Raw genomic sequence first — 23,724 nt, 5'->3', positions numbered from 1 at the left:
ATCTTCATAGAGGATTTGGATTTGATAGAGAATGAGTGCATCAGAAAGCTTTATCAACATCAGTTTTGGAGGATGTCATGGGTACTTCCCCACTCATATAAATAAGAATGAATGGTATCTAGCAAACAGAGTAGGGTATTGTGACTCAGAATTCCTGGCTTGTACTTCATCTGTGCCACTGATTCAGTATGATACTCTGGAAATCAATTTAAACACAGATACAAAATTCCTTTTATTAGAGAGATTCTAATTTATACATTTTTAGCTGCTGTAATGTACTTAGTTAAAAAGTCCTTCAATCGAGAGATGTGCATCATTTCTTTCATGGTGGTATCTCTGCTTCTCAGCTGAACCACTCCATTCTCCAGAGTAGCATCACTGATCAAGATTGTGAAGAGGACACTCATCTCATCATACCTGCCAAAGAACAAGCACTCATTACTGCTGTTACAGTATTGTTGCCTTGGTGTGTGGCAGACTTAGATTGGGGTTATATCCCAGAGCAATATGTATATGTTCAAGTTTTGTATGTAGTTCTGTGTCCAATATGAAGATGCTTATTTTCTTACTTTCAGCTCCTTGATCTTCTCTAGTTAACTGCAGTAAGTTATTAGATTCTTTTGTAACAAAAGGGGAGTTTTATTTAGTAACCTACAATGGGGACATTTTTCACAGGAGAAAAACGTTACCATTTCTCCACTATTTACTAGCTGACCAGCCATACTTTGAAGAGTATTGTACATGAACATGACTTCTTAACTTTGCTATGTTAAAACAGTATGTGTTTGTTTCTTGCTGAAAACCTCTATTAATGTTAAGAGAAAAGCACAATCAAGATTATTTTTAGTCCTTAATCTACTTATGTTTTGTAGGTTAATATGGGCCAGTTCTAGCAAACTTAACTGGCATGAGCAATTCTTACTCAGTAGGACTGCTTGTGTGAATGGAGAATGAATCAAGGTGGTATCGGTTGAAGGGCTGGGTTCTATATAACAACGGTTTCAAATAAAATGATTTAAGAATGAAATGCAGAAGTCAGTCCACATGCAAAATTGGATGTAAGCCAGTTCTGTAGATTTATGATTCACTTTAGGAAACCAGTTTTCAGACGGGATTTCCTGAATGGTTTATTATTAGCAACTGAAGAGCAAAAAAAAAAAAAAAGAACTACCAAAAAGTTGAAGTATGAAAAATAAAAAAAAGTTTACTGAAATCCCTCACTTTTTAAAGTGAACTAATTAAAGAGTTTTTAAAATGTTGTTAGAGATATCCAGTCTCAATCTGTATTTTAGTACCTTCAGTCATTTGGTTACTGTACCTGAAATTATACTGAAATCACATTAATTTTTGCTACTTTAAGGAAAGCCATCTTTCCACTTGACATTTTATTTTTTTCTTACTTTGCATAGAGTTGCTCCAGAGGTGTCTGCATGGTTTCAAGATACCCAGGCCACACAGAAATTCCTTTCTCTATCAATTCATTGAACAGCCCCTGACACACCTAGAAAAAAAAAAGAGACAGCCTTAAGAGGTCTAAAATGTTGGGAGAAAGACTGTACAGCCTGTAGTATCTGTTCGATATTAAAGCTCATTTATAATGTTTATAAATTAACAGCAACACACACTCAGAAAAGAGCATTACTGCTAAGAGAACTTCATTTTTATACATTGTTCCCCATATGCATATCTAAATAAAAAGGTTTTTTCCCCCCAAGTATATTTCTTACACAGACATCACTGACTTGAAAAAAAAAGTCAAGTCTTCATCTGAAGATTTCCTCCCTACTATTGTTACCCTTAAGATTACTATGAAGGATTAAACAAATTTAGTTTATATGCAGAACAAACAAAATTAGTCGATATTACTGTTCTATTAATACAGCTTGAGGAAGAGCAGACATTAAAGCCTGGACGTCTGTGTCCCCCCACTCCGTGTGGGATCAATCAATCACAATGGATCTAACAGACGTGCCTACTGTCCCCAATTCCCCATTCCACAGGGCACCTCCTAGCATGCAGGGAATATGGATCTCTGCAGGGGCTTCCAAAATCCTGCACAGTAAAAACGCTGTTTCACTACAGTGAGGGCCCTCCATGCCCATGAAGGAGAAGCAGAATTTTCCTCACATGAATAGAAGGTTAAAAAAAGTCAATATCAGAATTACAGCACAACAGTAGATGTAACTCCAACTCCCACAATTAAATGCTTAGTTACAACACACCTGTCTCAGCTCCATTGTTGGGCCTCTTCCAACGTCCAAAGCAACTTTTATTGGTGTTAAACAAGGGTGAAGCTTAAGTACCTAACAGTGTTGCAAGAAACATGTTACTCAGCATTTACATTAAATACATGAACCAGAACTAAAAGAGCATTAGTGAAATATATAGGAGTATCAGGGTGGATTTTATTTAAATCAAATTGATTTAAATCACTAGCAGGAAGACTCGATTTAATCATGGATTTCTTCATAAAAATGCATTCATGTTGGTTGTTATAACCTTAATACATATTCTTCACAGGTAGAGGAACTTCATTAAAATATTCTCAAACTGGGTCTCTTTTATGGCTTGCTGCCATTATAGGTTTTCCCTTCTAGTGAGAGAATGGTACGGTAGATCTCAAATCAATGAAGGCTACACTCAGAAAGACCTCAAGACTTCTGGAATATGCTGCTCAAACATTTTCATGTTTGTTTCTACTGCCTGTCCCTCCCTTCTCAAGTTTATATCCAGGACTACTCCTTGTCCAGATCTATTCTGCCCCCAACAATCTTCTATTCATTGAACTTTCTGAAACTTTGCACTTTTAGAGAGAGGTAAGGGATTGACCCTGTGTACACAAATTTGCAGAGGGATAATAGGGTTGAGGTCTGTTATTTCTCACCTCTATATATTTATTTTAAAACATTTTTGCTGTTAACAAGCACGTTATCTCTGGAGACACAAATCCACAGTTTGAGAACTGCAAACTAAGCATCTCTGATGGTATCTTCTAGACTGAAAACCGAGTCCCACTGGGGAGACAGAAAGATTAACCTAAATAATCTATACAGAAGCCCCTGGAAGCCAATAAGATTGGGTCCCTAATCCATTAGCTATTGGAACTCATTTACAAAACTTTTCTTAAACATTAATATATTGTCTCATACTACAGAATTAGAATTAATAATCCCTATTTCATAATGAGATATCTTTGAGCTGTAATGTAGCTTAATTAAAACTATCTTTTAGATAGGTTTTTTCCTCAAAGCATTTTATCAAAAAAATCTGATTTAAATTAAAAAAAAATCGGTTTTTATTTTTAAAAAAATTATTGATTTTATCCACCCTGAGGAATATTCAAATGTTTTTGAAATAATGAAAAAATAAATGCTTAGTTAGTAAATATATTCAATATGTACAGTCTTGTGTTCTCTCAAAACAGAAATCCAGACTAGAATAAAGCGAGCCACATTTGCTATAACACTCAGACTATTGTTTTAGTTTGTAGCTTCCAAGTAAGACTATTTGCAGTCTCTTCTTCCTGACACACACTAAAAGGTCACCTTTCTTTGAAGGGTTTTCTTTCTTGTTAGAGAGCTCTCAGTGAGCTGCAGAGAATCACAAAGATAGGCTAGCACTCCTTGGTCCAGATTGCCGCTCACAGACAGCACATGAGGAATAATATTCTTCCTTCCATCTCGGCCCTGCAGGAGAAACACAACAGAAATGCACTAAGCAACAGTCCTCAAAAATAGTGTATTTAAATGAATGAACACAAGAAGGCACCAATCGCCAGATGGGTTCCCTCAACGTACATTTAAAACAAACATATATTAAAGAACAACAAGCAGGAGCAACCTAACAACATACGGCAGTATCTAACTGAAGTCTGTAGCAAGAGAGAGAAGCACCCCACCTTCCTTAAATACTGCCTCTGAAGCAACATCTCACCAAAAGCCCTCCAAGAAGATAAACCTTACAACAGTGGTTCTCAAACTTTTTTTCCCCCCCATGGACCACTTGAAAATTGCTGAGGGTCTCGGCGGACCACTTAATGATCTTTCCAAATGTTGTTTGTACTGTTAACTAACTATTGTAAAGCGCTTTATGTAAAAGCGCTACATAAAAACACGCTTTTTTGTTCTACAAATAGAAGGACAATTCATATTTTAATATCGGTAGTCTTATGTTTCTAATGTGATGGATATGCCCTCTCTCCCCTGCTGCGACAGCCCCAGAGCTGGGGCTAGGAAGGGACTGGGGGGGGGGGGGTGTCTCTCCCCAGCAGCCACAGCCCTGGAGCTGGGGAAAGTCACCTCTTTCTCTGGCCACCACAGCCCTGCATGTCCCAAATCCCCCCAACCACCTCTCCTCACCCCACTGCCCCCTCCCACCTACTGCCCCCAAGGCCACCACCTCACCTTATTTGTGCATCTTCTCCAGGGTCCAGGCACCTAATTAGTGGAGCCATGCCTGCGCAGCTCCACTAATTAGGTGTGTGGCCCCTTATTCTCTCATGGGCAGCTGCCCAGGCACGCACCTTAGAGGGAACTACCCGAATGGAGCTTGTGGACCACAGTTTGAGAACCTCTGCCTTACAACAAGGCAGGGATTTCAGACCCAGGCCAATAGGGTTCAGCAGTGAAGGACTCCTCAAAGAGAATACCTTGCCCGGAGCCTCCTCTTTTACGTTAAGGAGCACCTTTGTTGATCTCAACTGTAGCAGAATAGCAGGGGGAAAGAGGAAGTCTCTCAGGGTTTCATATGTCAATGCCAAAGCCTTAAACCAGTGGTTCTCAACCAGGGGTCTGGGACCCCCTGGGGGGCCACGAGCAGTTTTCAGGGGTCCATCAAGCATGGCCAGCATTAGATTTGCTAGGGCCCAGGGCAAGCCAAAGTCCTGCCACATGGGACTGGAGCCTGGGGCAACGAGTCCCACTACCCAGGGCTGAAGCCTGAGCAACTTAACTTCGCAGTGCCCCCCGGACAATTGCCCTGCTTGCTACTCACTAATGCCGGCCTGGCTTTTATATGCAGAAAAACAATTATTGTGGCAGAGCTGGGCCATGGAGTTTTTATAGCTAGGGTGGGGTGGGTTAAGAAAGAAAAAGGTCGAGCACCCTTGCCTTAAACCACACCAGAAAGGCAACTAGTGCAGACCCTGAAGCACCGTGTAACATGCTCACAATAGAATACTCTACTTAACAAATGAGTACTATAATCTGAAATACTGTTCCTTACACCAGTGGTTCTCAAAGCCAGTCTGCCGCTTGTTCAGGGAAAACCCCTGGTGGGCCAGACCGGTTTGTTTACCTGCCGAATCCGCAGGTTTGGCCAATCGCGGCTCCCATTGGCCGCGGTTCGCTGTGCCCAGCCAATGGGGGCTGCGGGAAGGGTGGTCAGGATACCCCTTGGCCCGCGCCGCTTCCCACAGCCCCCATTGGCCTGGAGCGGCGAACCGTGGCCAGTGGGAGCCGCGATCGGCCGAACCTGCAGATGCAGCAGGTAAACAAACCAGTCCAGCCCGCCAGGGGCTTTCCCTGAACAAGCGGCGGACCGGCTTTGAGAACCACTGCCCTGTCAATGTACCTCAAATCTAACTTCAAGGATCAGCTCTGGAAGTCAGAGAATAGTTGGTTTCTATACTCATTCTCTGCCCTTCTATCTATCTGCTTTTGAGACCTGGTAAGATCATAGTCCAAGATAGCATGGGTGCAGGCTACCAACCACTCACACTGCCTTTGTTTCAAGAACAAAATTTTATTTCCATGTTAATAAACTGGATCACACCAAAGCAAGATTTGTATCTCATAAGGCTTTCCCAGTGAGCAATATGTTAAATATAATACAATTAACTGAATCTTACATGTAATTTTGATTTATTCCCTGGATACATTTGTAACAGTTCATTATCTCCTAGACTCAGCAACGTTTCTATTGGTTCCTTTCCCCAAGGAAAGCTGTAGTACAAATTATTTCCTTTTCTTCCCTCTTTATCTTGAAAGTCGCTGCTGCTGAAGTTGGATGGGCCTATCGCAAACTGAAAAATAGAGATTTAAAATGTCCACTTATTGTACATATTAACTGAACTGCAAATGACAACTCTTAAAATATAGGTGCAAACTCACTGGCCTGTGACCATTTAACAACAGCTTTTAGAATTCCAAAGTGCTACATCAGTTACAGCACACAGCCCCCAAATTAAAATGGTGTTTTTCAATTCCCATTATAAACAATTTGAGAGTGTTGTTATGCACTCTTACACAGCTTCTCTATTTTACCCCAGAAGTGGTTGCAGTTCAGAGGTGGATATCTGGCAATATCATTCTATATCACCCCTAGAAATGCCTTTCCCCCCTTAAAACATAATTCTATAAGAGGCAGCCCAATGTTTTCGAGCTTAAACAGCAGTAACAAAGGTGAAGTGAATATCAAATACCTTTCTCCACCACTGGAGCCGCTGGCGCAACCAGTAATCAAGCCACTGTCCTGCAGTTCTGGCGGAGCTAAACCATACAAGGGAAGACATTGTCCTTTCGCCTATTCTTTAAACAATAGCAAGGGCAGCAAGTTAACTCCTTAAAAAATAATAAGGGAAAAGCAAGAGATACCATTCAAAAGTTATCCAAAATTAGCTTGCATTTGTTTAGTTTAAATGTAAACAGAGATTTGTCAGTTTTCATTACTGTACCTCGCGATGTTGTCATTTTGAGGCTCAATGTTCAGAACAGGATGAAAACATACTCCAACCTGAGCAAGTCCAAACGGCAGCCTCTTGTTTACCAATTCTAGACAATTAATATATTGCTCTAGAGCACCTGTCACGAGACAAATCATTCATTTCTGCAGTTCTAGAGAGTATTTTAAGTTTTAATTATAATTAAATTCTAACTTATCTACAGAACTGTTAAAGCACAGACATTTAGCAAGAAGGGAGAACAAAGGTAAAAGCAATAAGACCTCAAAGCTATATAGGCTAGCTATGTGCACAACTTGATAACTTCCATACATTAATTATAGTATTTTGCATGCACCAGCTCTGCCATTTGGACTGCTGTTTCTGAGAACTGGTGAAAAATTCAGTTCTCACAGGCCCATCTCCAATGTTGACAGAACAGTTAAGGGTCACAGACACATTTAGACATCACAAGCCATGATTACATTGCTTCAGTACCCAACGAGGACACAAACTTGTAACACACCGAGGCAACATCACAACATGAAGATGCAACCAGTAAATCATTTTAACAGATCAATCTTATCCAGTGGTACAAATACAAAGAGGTTACCCACCCTGCCTTTGGCTCCCACCCAGCAGATAATCAGAGATCATGCCTTCAATTTCTAAACATATTATTCATTGGGGATCATAAGACTAAGAACGTACCATGAAGAAGGTCCTCTCGCAGCACCCCAGACGTCCCTAGCATGTTTTCCAGAGCTGCAGTTATCTGCTCTTTGTTTAATTCTTTATTCTGGAAGATTTCACGCAGGGCTCCAACCTGTATCAGCCTGAGAGCCTCCCCTGCTGGCAGCATGCTAGCTCCTGGCACACGATGTAGCAAAGAATCCACTGCAAACACTTGCTCCCTGGAAACCACCACTGAAGCCCACCACTGGGCGACCAAGTTTTTCCTCAGCTCCAGCCCCAGGGGCCCAAAGCCTGGGTGGCAGCCCCTCAGGTACGAGTCCCAAGTGAGTGCCTGCTGCTGGTCCCCTCTGAGAAAGTGCCTCCTTCGGCACACATCCAGCAGCACCTCACTGCCCTCCCAATGCTGCCCCTCTGCACTACTCCAGGGCCCCCCCATGTAGGGCCGCAACTGGGCCAACAGGGGCCCCAGAGCAAACCTGAGAGACCGCATCTGCACCCCAGGGACCCCCCACGGCAGGCCTGGGTGGCCCCACCTGCACCCCAGGGACCCCCCACGGCAGGCCTGGGTGGCCCCACCTGCACCCCAGGGACCCCTAACCTGTGCCTCAATGGGATCTTGGAGGCGCCCAAGTCAGGCCCCAGATGCCTCCCCTTCAGGGGACCCCAACCCGAGCCCTGCCCCAAAGCCTGACCCCTGAGCAACCGCTCAGCACTAGGGTGGTACTGAGAGCGCCCGGGGGGGGAACAAAAAGGCCCCGACGTCTAACGGGGGGAAAAGCTTCTGGGAGCGCATGCGCACTGGATGGGGAACGGGCGATGCGGCAGGTGAACGCCGCTGCCCCAGCGAGCGGAAGAAGAACGCTCTGGGACTTGCGTCGGCCAAGGTCACGCGCCCAGCGCATGCGTGGTAATTCCCCTGCTCCCGTCCCCTGCGGCTGAACTTGGAGTCCCCGCTGGCCCCTCCCTTGGGTTACGTCAGCTTCCGCCGCACGGACAGTTGGTTCCCGGCAGAGCGCCGGAACCGTGAGCCCGTCCTAGCCAGGCCGGAAGCGGGAGCGCCCAGTGTACCAGCTCCCGCTTCCGGCCTGGCCAGGGCGCGGGCCCTTGGAGGAGCGGGGGGGGCATTTCAGTCCCCCCTCACCGGAGAGAGGCTGGTGGCTCTAGCAAGGAGCTGATCACCTTATCAACCCCCCTGCCCCCCAAGCGCGTCCCCGGCCTGACGCTTGCAATTTGGGGGGGGGACAACGCTGTGCCCCCCCAAACCATGCCCACGTTAAAAAGTGGGCAGACATGGCCCTCCCCTTTGCGGGGCTATGCCCCCTTCCGGTACCCTGCCTGGCTAAGGGTGCTGGCAGGTTGAAATGACACTTTATTCTATAATTTGATTTTCTTTTTAATTTAAAAAAAAATGGTGTTTTTCAAACCAGCACGAAACGTGTGTGTCTGTTAAGGAAACGCCTTAAAGCATGGGTCATTATGAACGGAGCACTCGGGAACTGTGCTAGTCCCATCCGCAGATGGTTCTGATCCCCTGTGAAGCCCCAGTGGACCCCATGGGACTCTATGCAGATACGAGCACCCAGCTGCATAAATCTGGTTATAGGAATGAAGCCTGAGGCTAATTCCTACTGCCTTGAGGCTGTTATGCCAACACCTTCACCTATTGTGAGAGACCACAGCATTTTCTGACAACCCTCCTCTGCCTTCCCCTCTGTCATGGACACAAATTCATGCATCGACAAATGAGCCAGGAGAGGGGAGTCAAATCACAACTTTCCAAACAGGGTGTGGGTGACCACAGCTGTGGCCAATGAGTTTAAATGCAAATGGGACTGTGGAAGGAAAATCTGGGATGGTGCTCTGAATCCAGACACATAAGTCAGGTGAGGCCCTGGATGCACAAAGCCTCCTGCGGTCACAAAGATAGGAGATGCTCCCTGCCGTTCTTGTCAGAGCAGCATTGTTATATAAAAAGGCCTCTAACAGAAAGGTTCACTAGGCAATAAAAGAGAGTTAAAACAGCATAGATGGGAGGGAACTTAATGTTCTGCTGTAGGCGTTCGTGGCTGAGGGGAGGGAGGTTTGTCTGCTAGTTCTGCTAATGAGCAGTCAGACTCCAACTAGCAGTCTGACGCAACAGCACAGCAGTGGAAATTTCCATACATGCAGCAGCATTTCCTAATCATGGATTTAAACTAGTTCCAGTAGGTGGAGCTTAACAAGGAGTAAGCATTCAATGTGCTGTGCATGTTATGAAAAATCATGCATGTTCAAGTCTCAATGATTCAGAATAATCCTATCATCCACTGTTGCCAGCTTTACAGGCTAGAAGAGCAACAGAGTGAAAATAAAAAATTGACAAGAATTGTTACTAGGTCACTAGGTAAGCCTGATGAGTTACATGGCTAAGCAAAAGAAATCCTGTTTAACACCCTATCCTCAGTAGGATCAGAATCCTGCTAGTTACAATGGTATTTACAAATGACAGTTGGCAAGAGCTTGGTTCTAGAAAAGGGCAAGGATAGTCTTGTCTGAGAATCAGGAGTCATATTCCATACTACAGTTCTTGGGGTGGGGTGGAATCCCATTTATTCCCATTGAGGAACCTGTGCTAGAACCCTGCTAGCCACAAGCATGTTTTGATTAATTATAACAGTTAAAGTTAACAGAGTTCGGAGCCCATCCTGAGCAGGAACTCAGTAAAATAAACTCACAGTAAAACTACACCTGACCTAGACCCCACAACTTGAGTGGCATAGCTTGTGCTGTCTATGGAATTGTCTGCTCTGCAGGCTGTGTGCAAGGAAATCTTTACCATAGACAACAGTCACATCTATAGTTATGTTTTGTCCTCATTTTACAAACACAGGGAATTGATTTGCCCAATGCCCTTACTCAGGGACACACTTTCCTTCTCCTGAAGTTTACAAATCTAAATCAAATCAGTCATACAAATACATGGGACAATAATTCAAAATAGAACACATTTATCTTTTAAAGCTGTGCCACAGTGGATTAATTAGTAGCATTATGATGTAACAAGCTGGCAGATACTGGCTTAGTAACCCACATCACAGCTATATGTGGGGTAGTGACTAATCAAAGGAGTTGAGTTCTCTTACAGTTTATGCTACAGGAAGAGCCAGTTTTAACAAGCCTAGATTTATTAATCCCACAATCTGTTGTGTATTGCTACCTTATGGTTGCTAGCAGGTGTCAGTTTCCACCTAGCACCAGGATGACCTCAAAAAATCTCTGCTAAAATAGTACAAAACCACTTCACTGGGGTGCTCCTCCCTATGCATTTCCTAATGAACCTCCCATGCCTCCTGTTCCCAGTTATGACTTGTAATTGGCTTTGTATTTCCTTGTAGCAAACAAGACAAAGCAAATGAACATGTAATTTTGCTTCAAGCGAAGGAGGGGAGAGGTCATTGGTTCACCTTTGTTTACCCCTTCTATGCCTGCTTTTTAATTTTATATAAAGAACAAGGAATCATGATAATTTCCTGTTTAATCTAATTAAGCAAAACAAAAATTAATTTAAATTTTAACTTATGGATGTTTAGTTATCACAGGAATTCATGGGTTCCTGTTTATCTTTAAATAGACACTTAAACTAGAGGCTCAGTGGTAAACCCCCACATTTCAAACACTTGTGGAATTTATACATATAATTCCAAGTAGGATGGACTCAGTCCTTCATCCTCCCACTATAGATCAATTGATTTGCTTGCCATTTATTTTGCTAGAGGTCTTAGAAAGATCCCCTCCACATCCCTGAGTGAAACTTTAGAACTTATTTACATTGTGGTAGCATTTAAGGACTCTCTTCAAAATTGGGGCCTTATTGGGATAGGCATTGTAAAGATTCAGGCAGACAGTCACTGCCCTGCCCCAAAGAGTTTACAATCTAAAAGTTAAAAAGAAAAATTAAAAGCAATGCCAAATAAAAAGGTAAATGCAAGGGATAAAACATACTAGCACAAATCTATCAGAACAATGGCAGGTATGTCTTGGTAGTACGTTTGGTATTGAAGGGGGGTGAGTCAGGTTAGACACGGGAGAAGGGAATTTTGGAGTGACCAGACTGTGAAAAGGGAGTTAAAAGGAGGATAAGTATAATAGGCATGCATAGAGATTGGGGAGCTGGGAGGGAATGAACCACCAACAGCAAGACAGTAAATAGGAATAATCCATGAACATCTCAGCCTAAACTTTAGGATGTTTTCTCTCCCCCGACCCCACTCTCCTGCTGGTAATAACTTATCTAAAGTGATCACTCTCTTTAGACTGTGTATGATAATCAAGGTGGGCCATTTCCAGCACAAATCCAGGATTTAACAAGAACGTCTGAGGATTGGCCACTCCCAGTCTCTATTCAAGCCTAAATTAATTGTATCCAATTTGCTAATAAATTCCAATTCAGCACTCTCTCACTGGAGTCTAGTTTTGAAGTTTTTCTGTTGTAATATCGCAACTTTCATGTCTGTAATCGCGTGACCAGAGAGATTGAAGTCTTCTCCAACTGGTTTATGAATAATTCTTGACATCTGATTTGTGTCCATTTATTTTTACGTAGCGACTGTCCAGTTTGACCCATGTACATGGCAGAGGTGCATTGCTTGCACATGATGGCATATCTCATTGGTAGATAAGAAAGGGGAACGAGCCTCTGATAGTGTGGCTGATGTTATTAGGCCCTGTGATGGTGTCCCCTGAATAGATATGTGGGCACCGTTGGCAACAGGCTTTGTTGCTTGTGGGTCTGAGGTCACTGTCTATCCTCCAGACCAGTAGGGTCTCATTTCCTTGTATTCTGCCCCCCTTGCCCCATGGAGCCAACTGATTTTGTATGTTGAGAGCTCTTCAGGGCAGGATTGTTATTTGTACAGCACCTAGGGCTTGTAGACACCATGGTAACATTAGGATAGTTCATTCTGGGTTTAAGCCAGGCTACTATTGTACCATGTGATTGGGTAGTGAAAGTTACAGCAGACAAGCCAAAAGAAGCCTCCTCTTGAGATACATACACACAACATCCATCCAATGTGAAATAATCGTGACAGGTTTCAGAGTAGCAGGCGTGTTAGTACTAGTGGCACCTTAGACTCCTTTTCTTTTTGCAAATACAGACTAACTGATTTGAGCATAAGCTTTCCTGAGCTACAGCTCACTTCATCTGAATGCATCTGATGAAGTAAGCTGTAGCTCAGGAAAGCTTATGCTCAACTAAATTGATTAGTCTCTAAGGTGCCACTAGTACTCATTTTCTTTTTAATAAAGTGACTACATCTTTAACACTGTTGGGAAGCTGGATTATTTTAGAACAGAATTTGCATTTCAGGGCTTACTTACAATGTCCAAGTTGAAAGAGCTGTGCCTCACACAAATGAAGTTTTTTCCCTGTGCCCAGAAAGTTATTAAATCTTGGGACCCTCAGCCTGATGCAGGTTTAAGGAATAACTGTTGTAAAACTAAATTAACGAGCAAACCTTTTGAGTTAACAGGAAGAGTACTAGTAACATCTATGCACAGTACATGTTGAGCGTTATGTCCCACATTACCCTCTTGGTTATTGAGGTCTCTAAATCCTGGAAAAAGGCTTCCATGCACAACAATTCGGGTCTACTTATATACTGAGAGTTAGTGCTCTAACTTTCATGGCTTCAATTCTAAGGTTTTAGTACTAGACCTTGGAATCCCAGGTTACAATGTACAAGTTATTCCACATACATCAGCGGACACAAAACATCCAATGAAAGTTTCAATACACTGTGCCACTAATGACCTGCTGTCAACTGAGTGCCAAGATGTAGATGCAGTTATAAAAAGCAACCATGCCCTTCAGAGAAGAAATGAAGGGTGAACATGTATCTGGTTTGAGAGGCCAAAATTAATCACATCTCCTGTGTATTAGTTTCAAGCTCACTTCGCATATTTACAGCACCCTTGCTTTGAAGGGCTGACAGAAGCTTCTCTAGGACAGCTGCATACTACTCTTAGCCAAAACTCTTCATTAGGTGAAGGCTAAGAACAATTTAGTTGTACCATTGTTTCCATGTATTTTCACAGCTTAAATCTACTCTAGAGTCAAAACAAATGTGTAGAATTACTTTGTTCAATACTAAATCTGAAGCCAGTTCTGCCAATAAAGTCCATCTAATGTTCTCCAAAAAGAATTGACTGTTTATAACCAGTAAAAGGAAGCCATGGCACTAGAATGCAGTAAGCTGGTTCTCTAGCAATAGATCCAGTTTTTTAAGATGGTTATTGAGAGGATAAAATAAGACATGCAGTAAGCCTTTCTAGGATTTAATAGAAACATTTATCATGTTCCACTGATGTTGTGCACTTGAAAAGTAAACAATTTCCATTTCACAGAAAATTCAGTCTTCAAATATCCTTTATTGGAAGGCCATGCACTGCCCTCTGTTACTGTATTTCAAATCACTGTACATTTACTTGGTGAAAACACTGCCTGCATTTTCTAGTACAAAAAACTAAAAATTGTTTCAGGAATGTAGAGAAATAGTCAACTTAAATAGCGAAAAAGTGCACCATAATTACTGCTGCACTGAAGTCATTTCTGCATTTTCCATAAGTTTCTTAAATAACTATCCTGTCTTGATAACACACAATATAAAGAGCAATTATGAAAAAAAACAGACATTTAAATATACTTCTAAAGTTATTGAGTATAACCTGCTGGCATTGGGTAACCTATCATAGGAGCAGCACCAGTGGCAGGATAGGCATACTGCTGTTGGTTCATACCATTGTGCATAGTCGCAATGTTAGTTGCATACTGTTGATCATAACCATTCTGGTAAGCTCCTGCGGGATTACCAGCAGCTCTGAAGCTAGCCTGCATGCCAGCAGCTGCAAAGCCATTTCCAAATGGAGTTCCATTACTGTAGGTTTGAGCACTGTAGCCACCGTTTTGGGCTTTTGCTCCGAAGTCTCTCTTTCCTACTGCACCGTAAGTTCTCTCAAAATTCTCTCTCTCTCTAAAACTACCAAATCCACCCCTTTTGCCCGCAGAATATCGGTCACGTCGATCACCTCTGGAACGACCTGTGAAGAAAAAAAAATCTAGATGAGATATTGACTTCAAGAGTTATTTGCCAATCAAGCATCAATATCCATGTTATATAAAAAAGTCAAGTACCTGACCCACTTGATATATCTGCACTTCAAGGCATCCAGATTTCTATACACAACTTACATTTGAAGAGTATAAGCTCATCATTGCTACTAACTTTTTCAAACATGAACTAAGTGCAAACACAGACTGCCTCCCAGTCTTGCTGACACTGATCTCAGGGTGTTAACTCTACACAACCCCAATACAAGCACTTAAAGTGATCAAATTAAGTGCTTTGACTAGAAAAGAAATAATGAAATCTAGAGGGGAAAATGGGAAGTTGCACTAAGGATGTTTAGAGGTAGAGAAACAGAAGGAAATGAAAGGTGTGAATAAAGGGCCTACTATGTAGTACAGAAGCATATTTTTCTCCACCAACGTTAACAGTAGCATAGCAAATTGGGTAAACTTTGGTGCCAAAGGGGGGGGAAAAAAAAAACCACCTCTAAAAAGGCTATATTCTATCACCAGTCTTTGATGGTGCTTGCAAAATGACAGTGGTCTGGTGTGAATTACTGTAGTATAATATGGCTACAGGCCACAATTAAAGTTTTACTTTTTCCATACATTTGACACAATGCTCCTGATTCAATTCTATTAACTGATTTTGAAACCCATTTCTTTTAACTGGCAGGATCATGACAAATCTTAAATGCATTCCTGAAGTAAAAGGTACTATTCTGTCTGAGTTCAGGGCCTCTGGAGGCAGTGTGATGTTGAAAACATGTCTGGAAAAAAAAAAATATAGATACCAGGCTACTAAAAAAGAATTTAGTGACCAGAAAAGAGTGTAGTAAATGGAATATTTACCTGAACCTCTGTCTTCAATCAACTGAAGCAATTTGGGGTTGATAGCTTGATTAGCCTCCCGAAGCACAGAGATGAGGTCGCTTACTTGCTTTATATTGTTAGGAGTAAAGAATGTGTAGGCTGTGCCTGTTTTGGTACTGCGGGCAGTTCGTCCAATTCGGTGGATATAGTCCTCTGAGGAGTTAGGGTAGTCATAATTGATGACAAATTTCACATCTTCCACATCTGTAAAGTGTTGCAGTGTGGCAAAAAGCAATGTACAAAGTTTTGCACACCACAACCCAAATCAAAAATAAACGTTAGACAACTATATTTTTAAGAGGCTAATGGCTGCAAAGAATGTTGTTAGAATTATCCTTTTTGCTTGAATATTGTGGAAGAGAAAAAAGTATGCACACTCCATCTGTACCCATCTTATCACCCACCCAGTGATCTAAAAACCTTACCATAAAGGAGAATGCATTTGCTTGTCATTCCCAACTCAAGAGTTCCCTTACAAATCATCAAGTGACTTCTGAATGCTTCTTGCAGTAGGGCCACTAAAGCTCACAGCAGCCTCTTCATGTGCTCATTTGAGGACCTTAGAGTAAAAACACACAAGGTCCTTCACATACACACTCATCAGAAGCTCAAAAAAAAAAGTGGGCCACACTGCTTGTCTTGCCAAGACCTTTCAACTGCAGCTGCAAGAAAAACATACCTGTCCCCCAAAGTCACCAAGTTGTTTTTATGCACTGTGTCTCGTCTAGGCAAGCGCTTCCAAGAAGCCAGGGTTCACTTGAGAATGTGTCTCTCTCTGGCAGGTCTCGACATGACGACTGGTGTATAGGTGAAGGAGGAACTTTGACTTTCAAAAGGAGAAGCCATTGCTTTCCCACCCCACTTGCTAAAGCGAGAGGTGGACTTTTTCTCAGATCTCATGTGCCAGTACTCACCAATTTGTACAAGGCTTAGTACATTTTAAAGCTGCTCTCTCCATTTCAAGGTTGAAATGAATTTCATTGAACAATGAAGTTCATAATTTTCTTCGACATTTCAGCAAAGTCACTGAAATTCAAAGACCCACAGATCACAGCAAACAGTATGCACAAAGGTAACAGCACTGTACCATGGCAATCATGCAAAGCATGGGACAGAAAAAGAATACCAGGGCAAAGTGAACTGTGAATAAAAACTGCTGTTTCATGAGAGAACAGTTTATGGGGTAGTTGTTTAAAAGATGGTCTTTGCCTTTTGAAGATTACTGGCACACAATGCTCTCAGCTTTCACCTCTCTATTCGACTGGAAGCAGCCAGCCGATCATTTCCACTAGTCCTCCATCCCCCTCGAGTCCTCCGATTGTCATGCCTAGGCCTTGCCACAAAGACTGCACCTTTATGTGAAAAAAAACTTAGAAAAATGCAGAGGTTAAAGAAAGCAATGAACTTTCTTTAAATGTTTGGCAACTGGCATTAGAGGAGTTATACTAACCTAGACCTCTGGATGCAACATCTGTAGCAATCAGGATGGGAGCTTTTCCATGTTTGAATTCTGCAACAGAACGGTCTAGTCAGTTTATATTCTTTATTAGATTAAAAATCTGACAAGTGCCAGGAACAGTTTATGAGCCACACGTACCATTTAGAACCCAGTCTCGCTCCTGCTGGCTTTTGTCACCGTGGATACCCATTGCTGGCCACCTGAAAGCATATTGAAATTGAATGACTAAACTCATCAAGATGTTATACATATACAAAACAAATCAGGATATGGTTTGACAAACATTTGAGTAAACTTCCACCAGTTACATTATATACTTCTGCTTTTAAAGTAGATCAACTGCAAACCTCTAAAATGGACATTAAAGATGTTTAATGAATTTATACTGCACCAATTATGAAACAGATTATCTTGCTGGATGCACTATTCAATTGACATTTAATACTAGATTGATTTTTTAAGTTCATCACTATGCAGAGAGAGTTGTGTACACTGGATGATACTTCTCAGTGAATTGTGGACTGATGGAAGCTAGCCTGAAGTAGCTAAGCTACATAGTGAAATCTAAAAAGGTTAAAAAAAATTTCCATGTTGGAGAGGAAACATACCCATCTCTTCTCATTTTTCTTGTAAGATCATCACATCGTCTTTTGGTTTCCACAAACACAATGGTTTTGTTTTCTTTCTCACTCATAATTTCTTCCATCAACCGAATAAGTCTTTGACAAGAAAAATTAATCAAAACAGCAACTCAAGGCGATACCCAAAACTGGCAGTTTCTTTAGTACTGCTATTAAGAGTCAATTTCACTTCAAATAAGACCCAGTTCTTAATCTTAAGATGCTTAGCATTAAGCAACTTAAAGTAACACAATAAAACTAAATAGAATCAAAGGAAACCCCACTGAACATTTGTTAGTTTTATTCATTTAGTAGACGCACCCCATGAAGAGATCTGACTCACAGAACTAAAATGTTTTCACCCCCACCCAGCCCCCAAATGCTTTGGGAGCACAAACAAGTTCTCAGGAGACTACGTACTTGTCATCCTTCTCCACATCGTGACACACATCCACAATTTGAAGAATGTTGTGGTTTGCGCTTAGTTCCAATGCCCCAATGTTGATGTGTACATATTCTTTCAAGAAATCTTCAGCAAGTTGTCTAACTTCTTTGGGCCATGTTGCACTCCACATTAGAGTTTGCCTGTCAGGCTGAAGATACATATACATTAAGACTTTATTAACTTGAACTACACAAGCAGAACAGCATAGTTAAACCACCTAGCAAAATGCTGCACCCAGCTATGGTGTTAACAGTATAGATCCAGTCCAACGAATGTTAATATAATTGAACTGGATGTAATTCAAAGGAGAGGAGGAATATGATGGTTGCAAGAATTGTGATCTTCTATATGTAGACACCTTCATTTTGGTGTAATTTTAAAACTACATTGTTTTGGTTCAGTAAAGATTGGAACATGACTTCTACTTACCCTTATCTGATCTACAATTTTTCTGATCTGAGGTTCAAATCCCATGTCAAGCATTCTGTCAGCTTCATCAAGCACAAGGTAAGTACATCTCCTGAGATTGGTCTTTCCAGCTTCTAAAAAGTCTATGAGTCTTCCAGGTGTTGCAATGCAGATTTCCACACCTTAAACCAAACAGCAAGATTAGCACATCTGAGAGTTTTCCACAGTGCCTGTGTCTATATGGTAACAACTTTATTCATACCTCTTTCTAAATCTCGAATTTGTGGTCCCTTTGGAGCGCCTCCATAAATACAAGTAGACTTCAAACGACATGCTCTGCTATATTCAGCAGCCACTTGCTGCACTTGTTGAGCCAGTTCTCGAGTTGGTGCCAGCACCAGACACTGCAAACATTACCAATATCAAATTAGCACTATAAGGGTAAGCAGGCATGTGCAATCTTTCAATTTTTGCCAAATCTAATTTAACTTTTCTCTTAAAGTCACAAGATTCAAAGTCCTATGTTGCCTGCTGAGGCAAAGTTAACCAACCAAGTTTTACTTGGTACCCGAAAGCTTTTAGAAGCTGCTAGGATGGTCTTCCTGCAGCACTTTAAAAAAGCTTAACACTAGGCCCTTTTGGTTTTTGCTGCCAGTTACCCCTGTGGACTTTGCCTTCAGCAAAATATCCTCAAAGCCAGACATATTTTGAGATATAGGTGTCCTCAAGCCAATATTCCCATTTTGAGAAGCATAATTCCAAAAGAAATACCAGAAGTTCTACTCTGGTTGAATTCTTTGACAAAGCCTTAATGGAGGACAAGATCTATGCAATGCACTTGAACCTGCTAGACTACCTAAAATATGGAACTGATGATCTGCAAATACCACATTATTATGAAGTTTAAATGCCTAATTTTTCGACTCATTCCACAATATTTCCCCCCAACCACCTGTGCTTTTAATACAATATTCCTCTTGAAATGAAAAGTTCACATTCTTATACTCACAATAGGTCCATCTCCTCGCTCTAGGAATGGCTGATGGTTTATATGCACTATGGCAGGCAACAAGTACTGTTTAAAAACAAAGAAAACCTTCTGTTAATACGTGCATTTCCAATATAACTGGATTTACAGATAAGGGTACTGGAAACACTTTATGAAGTTGAGGTTATATGTAACTACATTCCCAGGTTTAAAAGTCACAACTTACAGACAGTGTTTTTCCTGATCCAGTCTGTGCTACTCCAACCATATCCAGTCCACTCAAAGCAACAGGCCATCCTTGTGCCTGAATAGCAGTTGGTTCAGTGAAATTCTGTGCCTGAATTACTTCCATAACATTTGCTGCAAAAGAGAACCAATGAATTATCTTATTGTTTGTATTCATGAAGCCTGAGTGACTCATTGGTATACGGATATTTGTACTTACCAGGAAAGTTCGCCTCATAGAAATTTATAAGTGGTTTTGGACAGTTATGGCCCTTCACTGTAACTTCTTTGCTTGCTCTGTACTGTTCAACCTCTTGCTGCAAAACAAATAATTACATCAGCTTTATTTGCACTTTTTTTAAAAAAAAAAATCTACAACAAAACTTTAATTCACTCATACCAGCTGCATTCAGTTTAAGTGTAATTATGTCTAAAGTTATTGATCCATGTCCCACAATCAATAAATTACCAAGTAAAAAGCACATTAAGTGACAATTCCTGCAAAAATAAACAAGTTTAATAAGTAAAAAAACAGCCATGGTACATACCACAGTGCGTCTAACTACATCAGGATGCTCTTGATAAAAGTTCTTCTCAAATTTGGGCAGTTCATCTAGGTTCCATTTCTTTTTTGTAAGTTTTTCTCCAGGGTTTCCAAATTTCTTTCCAGATAAAGGTCCACCTCTGCTTCCTCCAAAGCGAGGACCACCAAAACTGAAAAAATAATAGTAATTATCCTTGAAGATATTTGCAAATTCTAACTTGTTCCCATATGTGTCAATTAACTCATTTCCATAACCTTGGATCAATGCTAAGATTGTCAATCGATCACATTCCTAGTTTGTGTTGGTAAGTATTTGAAAAGGCAATGTTTTCAAGGATCTACCTGCATGGGATCTTTGAAATCAAATACTATAAATACCACAAAGATCTAACAAAGGCCCCAGCAGCAGGTGTGCTCTAGTTATCACACCTAACATCCCAAACTGAAAGGCACTCATAATTGTCTAAAGAGTGCTCAAACGATTCGTTAGAAACGATTAAAAAAACAAGGCAGCTCCAACGCCTTCGTAATAGAAGAGCCACTCCCAGCCTGCGTCAGTGCCTGAAGAAAGCCGGGGTGTGCGCGTGGGTGGGGCGTTATGAAACCTAGCGACAACATTCCCGTAAGTGGGTTGCTGGGGAGTTTTTATTGTTTTTGTTTTAAACAAAGGCATCGATTTCGGTAAGGAAAGGAAACCCGCACTGAGGTGCTCATACACATCTGGGGCCCCTTCGACAAAGATGTCGATAAAATAATCGCCTCCCCCCAAAGATCAAGCGCAAACCCCCCCATCTCGCCCGGGAACAGCGGGTGCTCCTAAGCGTTATTTGCCACCCCAGGCTCCGTCCCCATCGACCCCGGCTAGGCGGGCGAGCGTGGGGGGCGCCCTCCGCCCCCGGCGGGAACATGGCGGAGCGGCCGCGGCCGTTTCCTTTGTTTCTCATTTCTGTCTACGCCACATTTTCCAGCCGCTGCCATTTTAGAGTCTGCGCGGGGAGGGGGAGGAACAAAGGCAGCAGCAGCCGGCATTTTGATTTCCCCTCAATCACCGCATGGCGGGGCCGGCCATTAACATCCGCTTACACAACACAAAGCAGGAGCCGGCCGGCTTCAGCCCCGGACGCCATCTGACTGGGGGGGGGGGAACGGCCCCGCGGGGGTCTCCGGCACCGGAGAGGCGCCCGCACAACCCGCTGACCCACAACTCACGATTCCGCCAGCCCGGCGCTCCCCAAGCCGCCCAGCCGGGAGTCCTGGACCCCGCCTCCCGCGCAACCGGCGGCGGAGGATCGCCACCCGAAAGGGAATCGAGCTCCCAAAGCCCCCCCCGCCCCAGTGCCGAATAACCCCAACAGCCGAGGGCGGATTCCAGCGCAGAGATCGTACCTAGCCGGGTACTAGGTGACCTACCCCGGGGGTCACGCACCTCCCCCCCCCCCATCCCCTGCTGGGATCGGGCCCCACCGCCCCCTACAGATAGCAGCCCCTCCCGCCACCCGCAGATCGCTTAGGAGAAGGCTCCCGCCCCGCCGCCATTTTACACGGCTAAACGGTCGTTCTAGGAATACGGACGAAAACGGCGACGAGCGCCGGCCGCGGCCCCAAGCTCACCCTCTGTCCATGTCGTACCCAGGCATGGTGATGGCGGCGGACGCGAGACGAGCCCGAGCACTAAAGCGAGCGGCAGAAGACACAGCAAAATCAGCAAGGACCGGCGATTCTAATGAATGGGGACCGCCCAGCCGCCCGGACGCCGGTTATATAGCCGGTGCCGTAGGGAATGCTGGGAACCGGTTCGTGACGCGGGCACAGAACCCGCCCCTCTGTCATGCGTCACAGCTCGAGTCGCCCGGGTTCCCCTCCCCCGCTTGTGGGCGTGACCACGAGAGCTCTGTCCTCGACTTCTCTTTTTCCTCGCCGGCCGGCTGGTGTGCTCGCGGGCGGAAATTTCCCTTCCACTTCGGGCGTGGCTCGCGCTCCCGTCACTGTCCGGCCTTCCCGAGCCGTTCCGTTCCCTAGGCGCGTACCCAGAGCCCTCGAGCGGCGTCCTTCCTTCCCTCCCTCGCCTGACTCCCGCCCTTCGCGCCCACGCCTCTGAGAAGAGCAGCGCGAGCCGGTCGCGCCTGCGCAGCCGGTGTGGTGCCAACCAACTCCCATATGCCCCGTTCATGTAATAAAGGCCTTTGTAGGTAGCCTCATTCCGCTGAGGTGATGGAGGGGGGAGAACGTGAGGGGGACATTGACCAACTGTACTGAACACCTTCGCCGAGACTGTTGAGGGAGACAAGCCCACTCGCATCAAAAGGGCATTGCCCCACATTGGTCCTAAATCAAGTCCAGCTAAACAGCCCCAGCTTCTGACATGGCTGTTCCAATGACTGTGCTATTCACACACACATGAAATCCTATTAAATTCAGCCCCCTAATGTTGTGACTGGGCAGGTGGTTCACCATAGTAGAGACGTTTCAGAGGAGCAGCCGTGTTAGTCTGTATCCGCAAAAAGAAAAGGAGCACTTGTGGCACCTTAGAGACTAACAAAATTTATTTGAGCATAAGCTTTCGTGAGCTACAGCTCACTTCATCGGATGCATGCAGTAGAAAATACAGTGGGGAGATTTTATATACCCAGAGAACATGAAACAATGGGTGTTACCATACATACTGTAACAAGAGTGATCAGGTAAGGTGAGCTATTACCAGCAGGAGAGAAAAAAAAACCTTTTGTAGTGATAATCAAGGTGGGCCATTTCCAGCAGTTGACATCCCGCCATCAACCTCAGCCTGGACCAGTCCATACAAGAGATCCACTTCCTGGACACTACAGTGCTAATAAACGATGGTCACATAAACATCACCCTATACCGGAAACCTACTGACCGCTATTCCTACCTACATGCCTCCAGCTTTCACCCAGACCACACCACACGATCCATTGTCTACAGCCAAGCTCTACAATACAACCGCATTTGCTCCAACCCCTCAGACAGAGACAAACACCTACAAGATCTCTATCAAGCGTTCTTACAACTACGATACCCACCTGCTGAAGTGAAGAAACAGACTGACAGAGCCGGAAGAGTATCCAGAAGTTACCTACTACAGGACAGGCCCAACAAAGAAAATAACAGAACGCCATTAGCCATCACTTTCAGCCCCCAACTAAAACCCCTCCAACGCATCATCAATGATCTACAACCTATCCTGAAGGACGACCCATCACTCTCACAGATCTTGGGAGACAGACCAGTCCTTGCTTACCGACAGTCCCCCAACCTGAAGCAAATACTCACCAGCAACCACACACCACACAACAAAAACACTAACCCAGGAACCTATCCTTACAACAAAGCCCGTTGCCAACTGTGCCCACATATCTATTCAGGGGACACCATCACAGGGCCTAATAACATCAGCCACACTATCAGAGGCTCGTTCACCTGCACATCCACCAATGTGATATATGCCACCATGTGCCAGCAATGCCCCTCTGCCATGTACATTGGTCAAACTGGACAGTCTCTACGTAAAAGGATAAATGGACACAAATCAGACGTCAAGAATTATAACATTCAAAAACCAGTCGGAGAACACTTCAGTCTCTCTGGTCACTCGATTACAGACCTAAAAGTGGCAATTCTTCAACAAAAAAACTTCAAAAATAGACTTCAGTGAGAGACTGCTGAATTGGAATTAATTTGCAAA

The 23,724-nt window shown here is 43.3% G+C and overlaps 2 protein-coding genes across 4 annotated transcripts; both read right to left on the bottom strand.

Annotated features, from left to right (window-relative positions):
* Positions 1 to 207: 207 nt before the first annotated feature.
* Positions 208 to 8,317, bottom strand: POLG2 (DNA polymerase gamma 2, accessory subunit). Of its 2 annotated transcripts, XM_084646891.1 has the most exons (8): positions 7,370 to 8,317; positions 6,674 to 6,800; positions 6,422 to 6,527; positions 5,849 to 6,022; positions 3,546 to 3,686; positions 2,223 to 2,303; positions 1,401 to 1,501; positions 208 to 417 (listed from the first exon to the last, which is right to left on the bottom strand). In XM_084646891.1, exons 1-8 carry the CDS (start codon positions 7,842 to 7,844, stop codon positions 252 to 254), a joined length of 1,371 nt encoding a protein of 456 aa, XP_084503017.1. In that variant the 5' UTR covers positions 7,845 to 8,317; the 3' UTR covers positions 208 to 251. The 2 variants fall into 2 exon arrangements, with proteins under 2 accessions (XP_084503017.1, XP_084503018.1); XM_084646892.1 differs by lacking the exon at positions 6,674 to 6,800 and having other exon boundaries at positions 6,422 to 6,522.
* A 5,425-nt stretch (positions 8,318 to 13,742) lies between these two features.
* DDX5 (DEAD-box helicase 5) lies at positions 13,743 to 21,800 on the bottom strand. 2 transcript variants are annotated; one of them, XM_084646609.1, is made up of 13 exons: positions 21,651 to 21,800; positions 20,026 to 20,191; positions 19,698 to 19,794; positions 19,479 to 19,612; positions 19,274 to 19,339; positions 18,527 to 18,668; positions 18,286 to 18,446; positions 17,832 to 18,004; positions 17,400 to 17,510; positions 16,930 to 16,991; positions 16,783 to 16,842; positions 15,312 to 15,536; positions 13,743 to 14,431 (listed from the first exon to the last, which is right to left on the bottom strand). In XM_084646609.1, exons 1-13 carry the CDS (start codon positions 21,656 to 21,658, stop codon positions 14,046 to 14,048), a joined length of 1,791 nt encoding a protein of 596 aa, XP_084502735.1. In that variant the 5' UTR covers positions 21,659 to 21,800; the 3' UTR covers positions 13,743 to 14,045. The 2 variants fall into 2 exon arrangements, with proteins under 2 accessions (XP_084502735.1, XP_084502734.1); XM_084646608.1 differs by having other exon boundaries at positions 21,633 to 21,789.
* Between the last annotated feature and the right edge of the window lie 1,924 nt (positions 21,801 to 23,724).

Source organism: Lepidochelys olivacea (genome assembly GCF_965140295.1).
Source record: "Lepidochelys olivacea isolate rLepOli2 genome assembly, chromosome: 14".
Lineage (NCBI taxonomy): Eukaryota > Metazoa > Chordata > Testudines > Cheloniidae > Lepidochelys > Lepidochelys olivacea.
This window is presented reverse-complemented; position numbering and strand designations above follow the sequence as displayed.

Bases quoted from the DNA above. Each gene is read 5' to 3' on its own strand.
- POLG2 (XM_084646891.1), bottom strand. From the start codon at position 7,844: ATGCGGTCTCTCAGGTTTGCTCTGGGGCCCCTGTTGGCCCAGTTGCGG. The intron at 6,023-6,421 runs GTATTTGATATT...TCTATTTTTCAG, and splicing joins GGCTCCAGTGGTGGAGAAAG to TTTGCGATAGGCCCATCCAA. The intron at 2,304-3,545 runs GTGACCTTTTAG...CAACACTGTTAG, and splicing joins AGAAAACCCTTCAAAGAAAG to GTACTTAAGCTTCACCCTTG.
- DDX5 (XM_084646608.1), bottom strand. From the start codon at position 21,658: ATGCCTGGGTACGACATGGACAGAGG. The intron at 19,340-19,478 runs GTAAGTTGTGAC...GTTTTTAAACAG, and splicing joins GATCAGGAAAAACACTGTCT to TACTTGTTGCCTGCCATAGT. The intron at 18,669-19,273 runs GTGAGTATAAGA...TAATGTTTGCAG, and splicing joins AGCGAGGAGATGGACCTATT to TGTCTGGTGCTGGCACCAAC.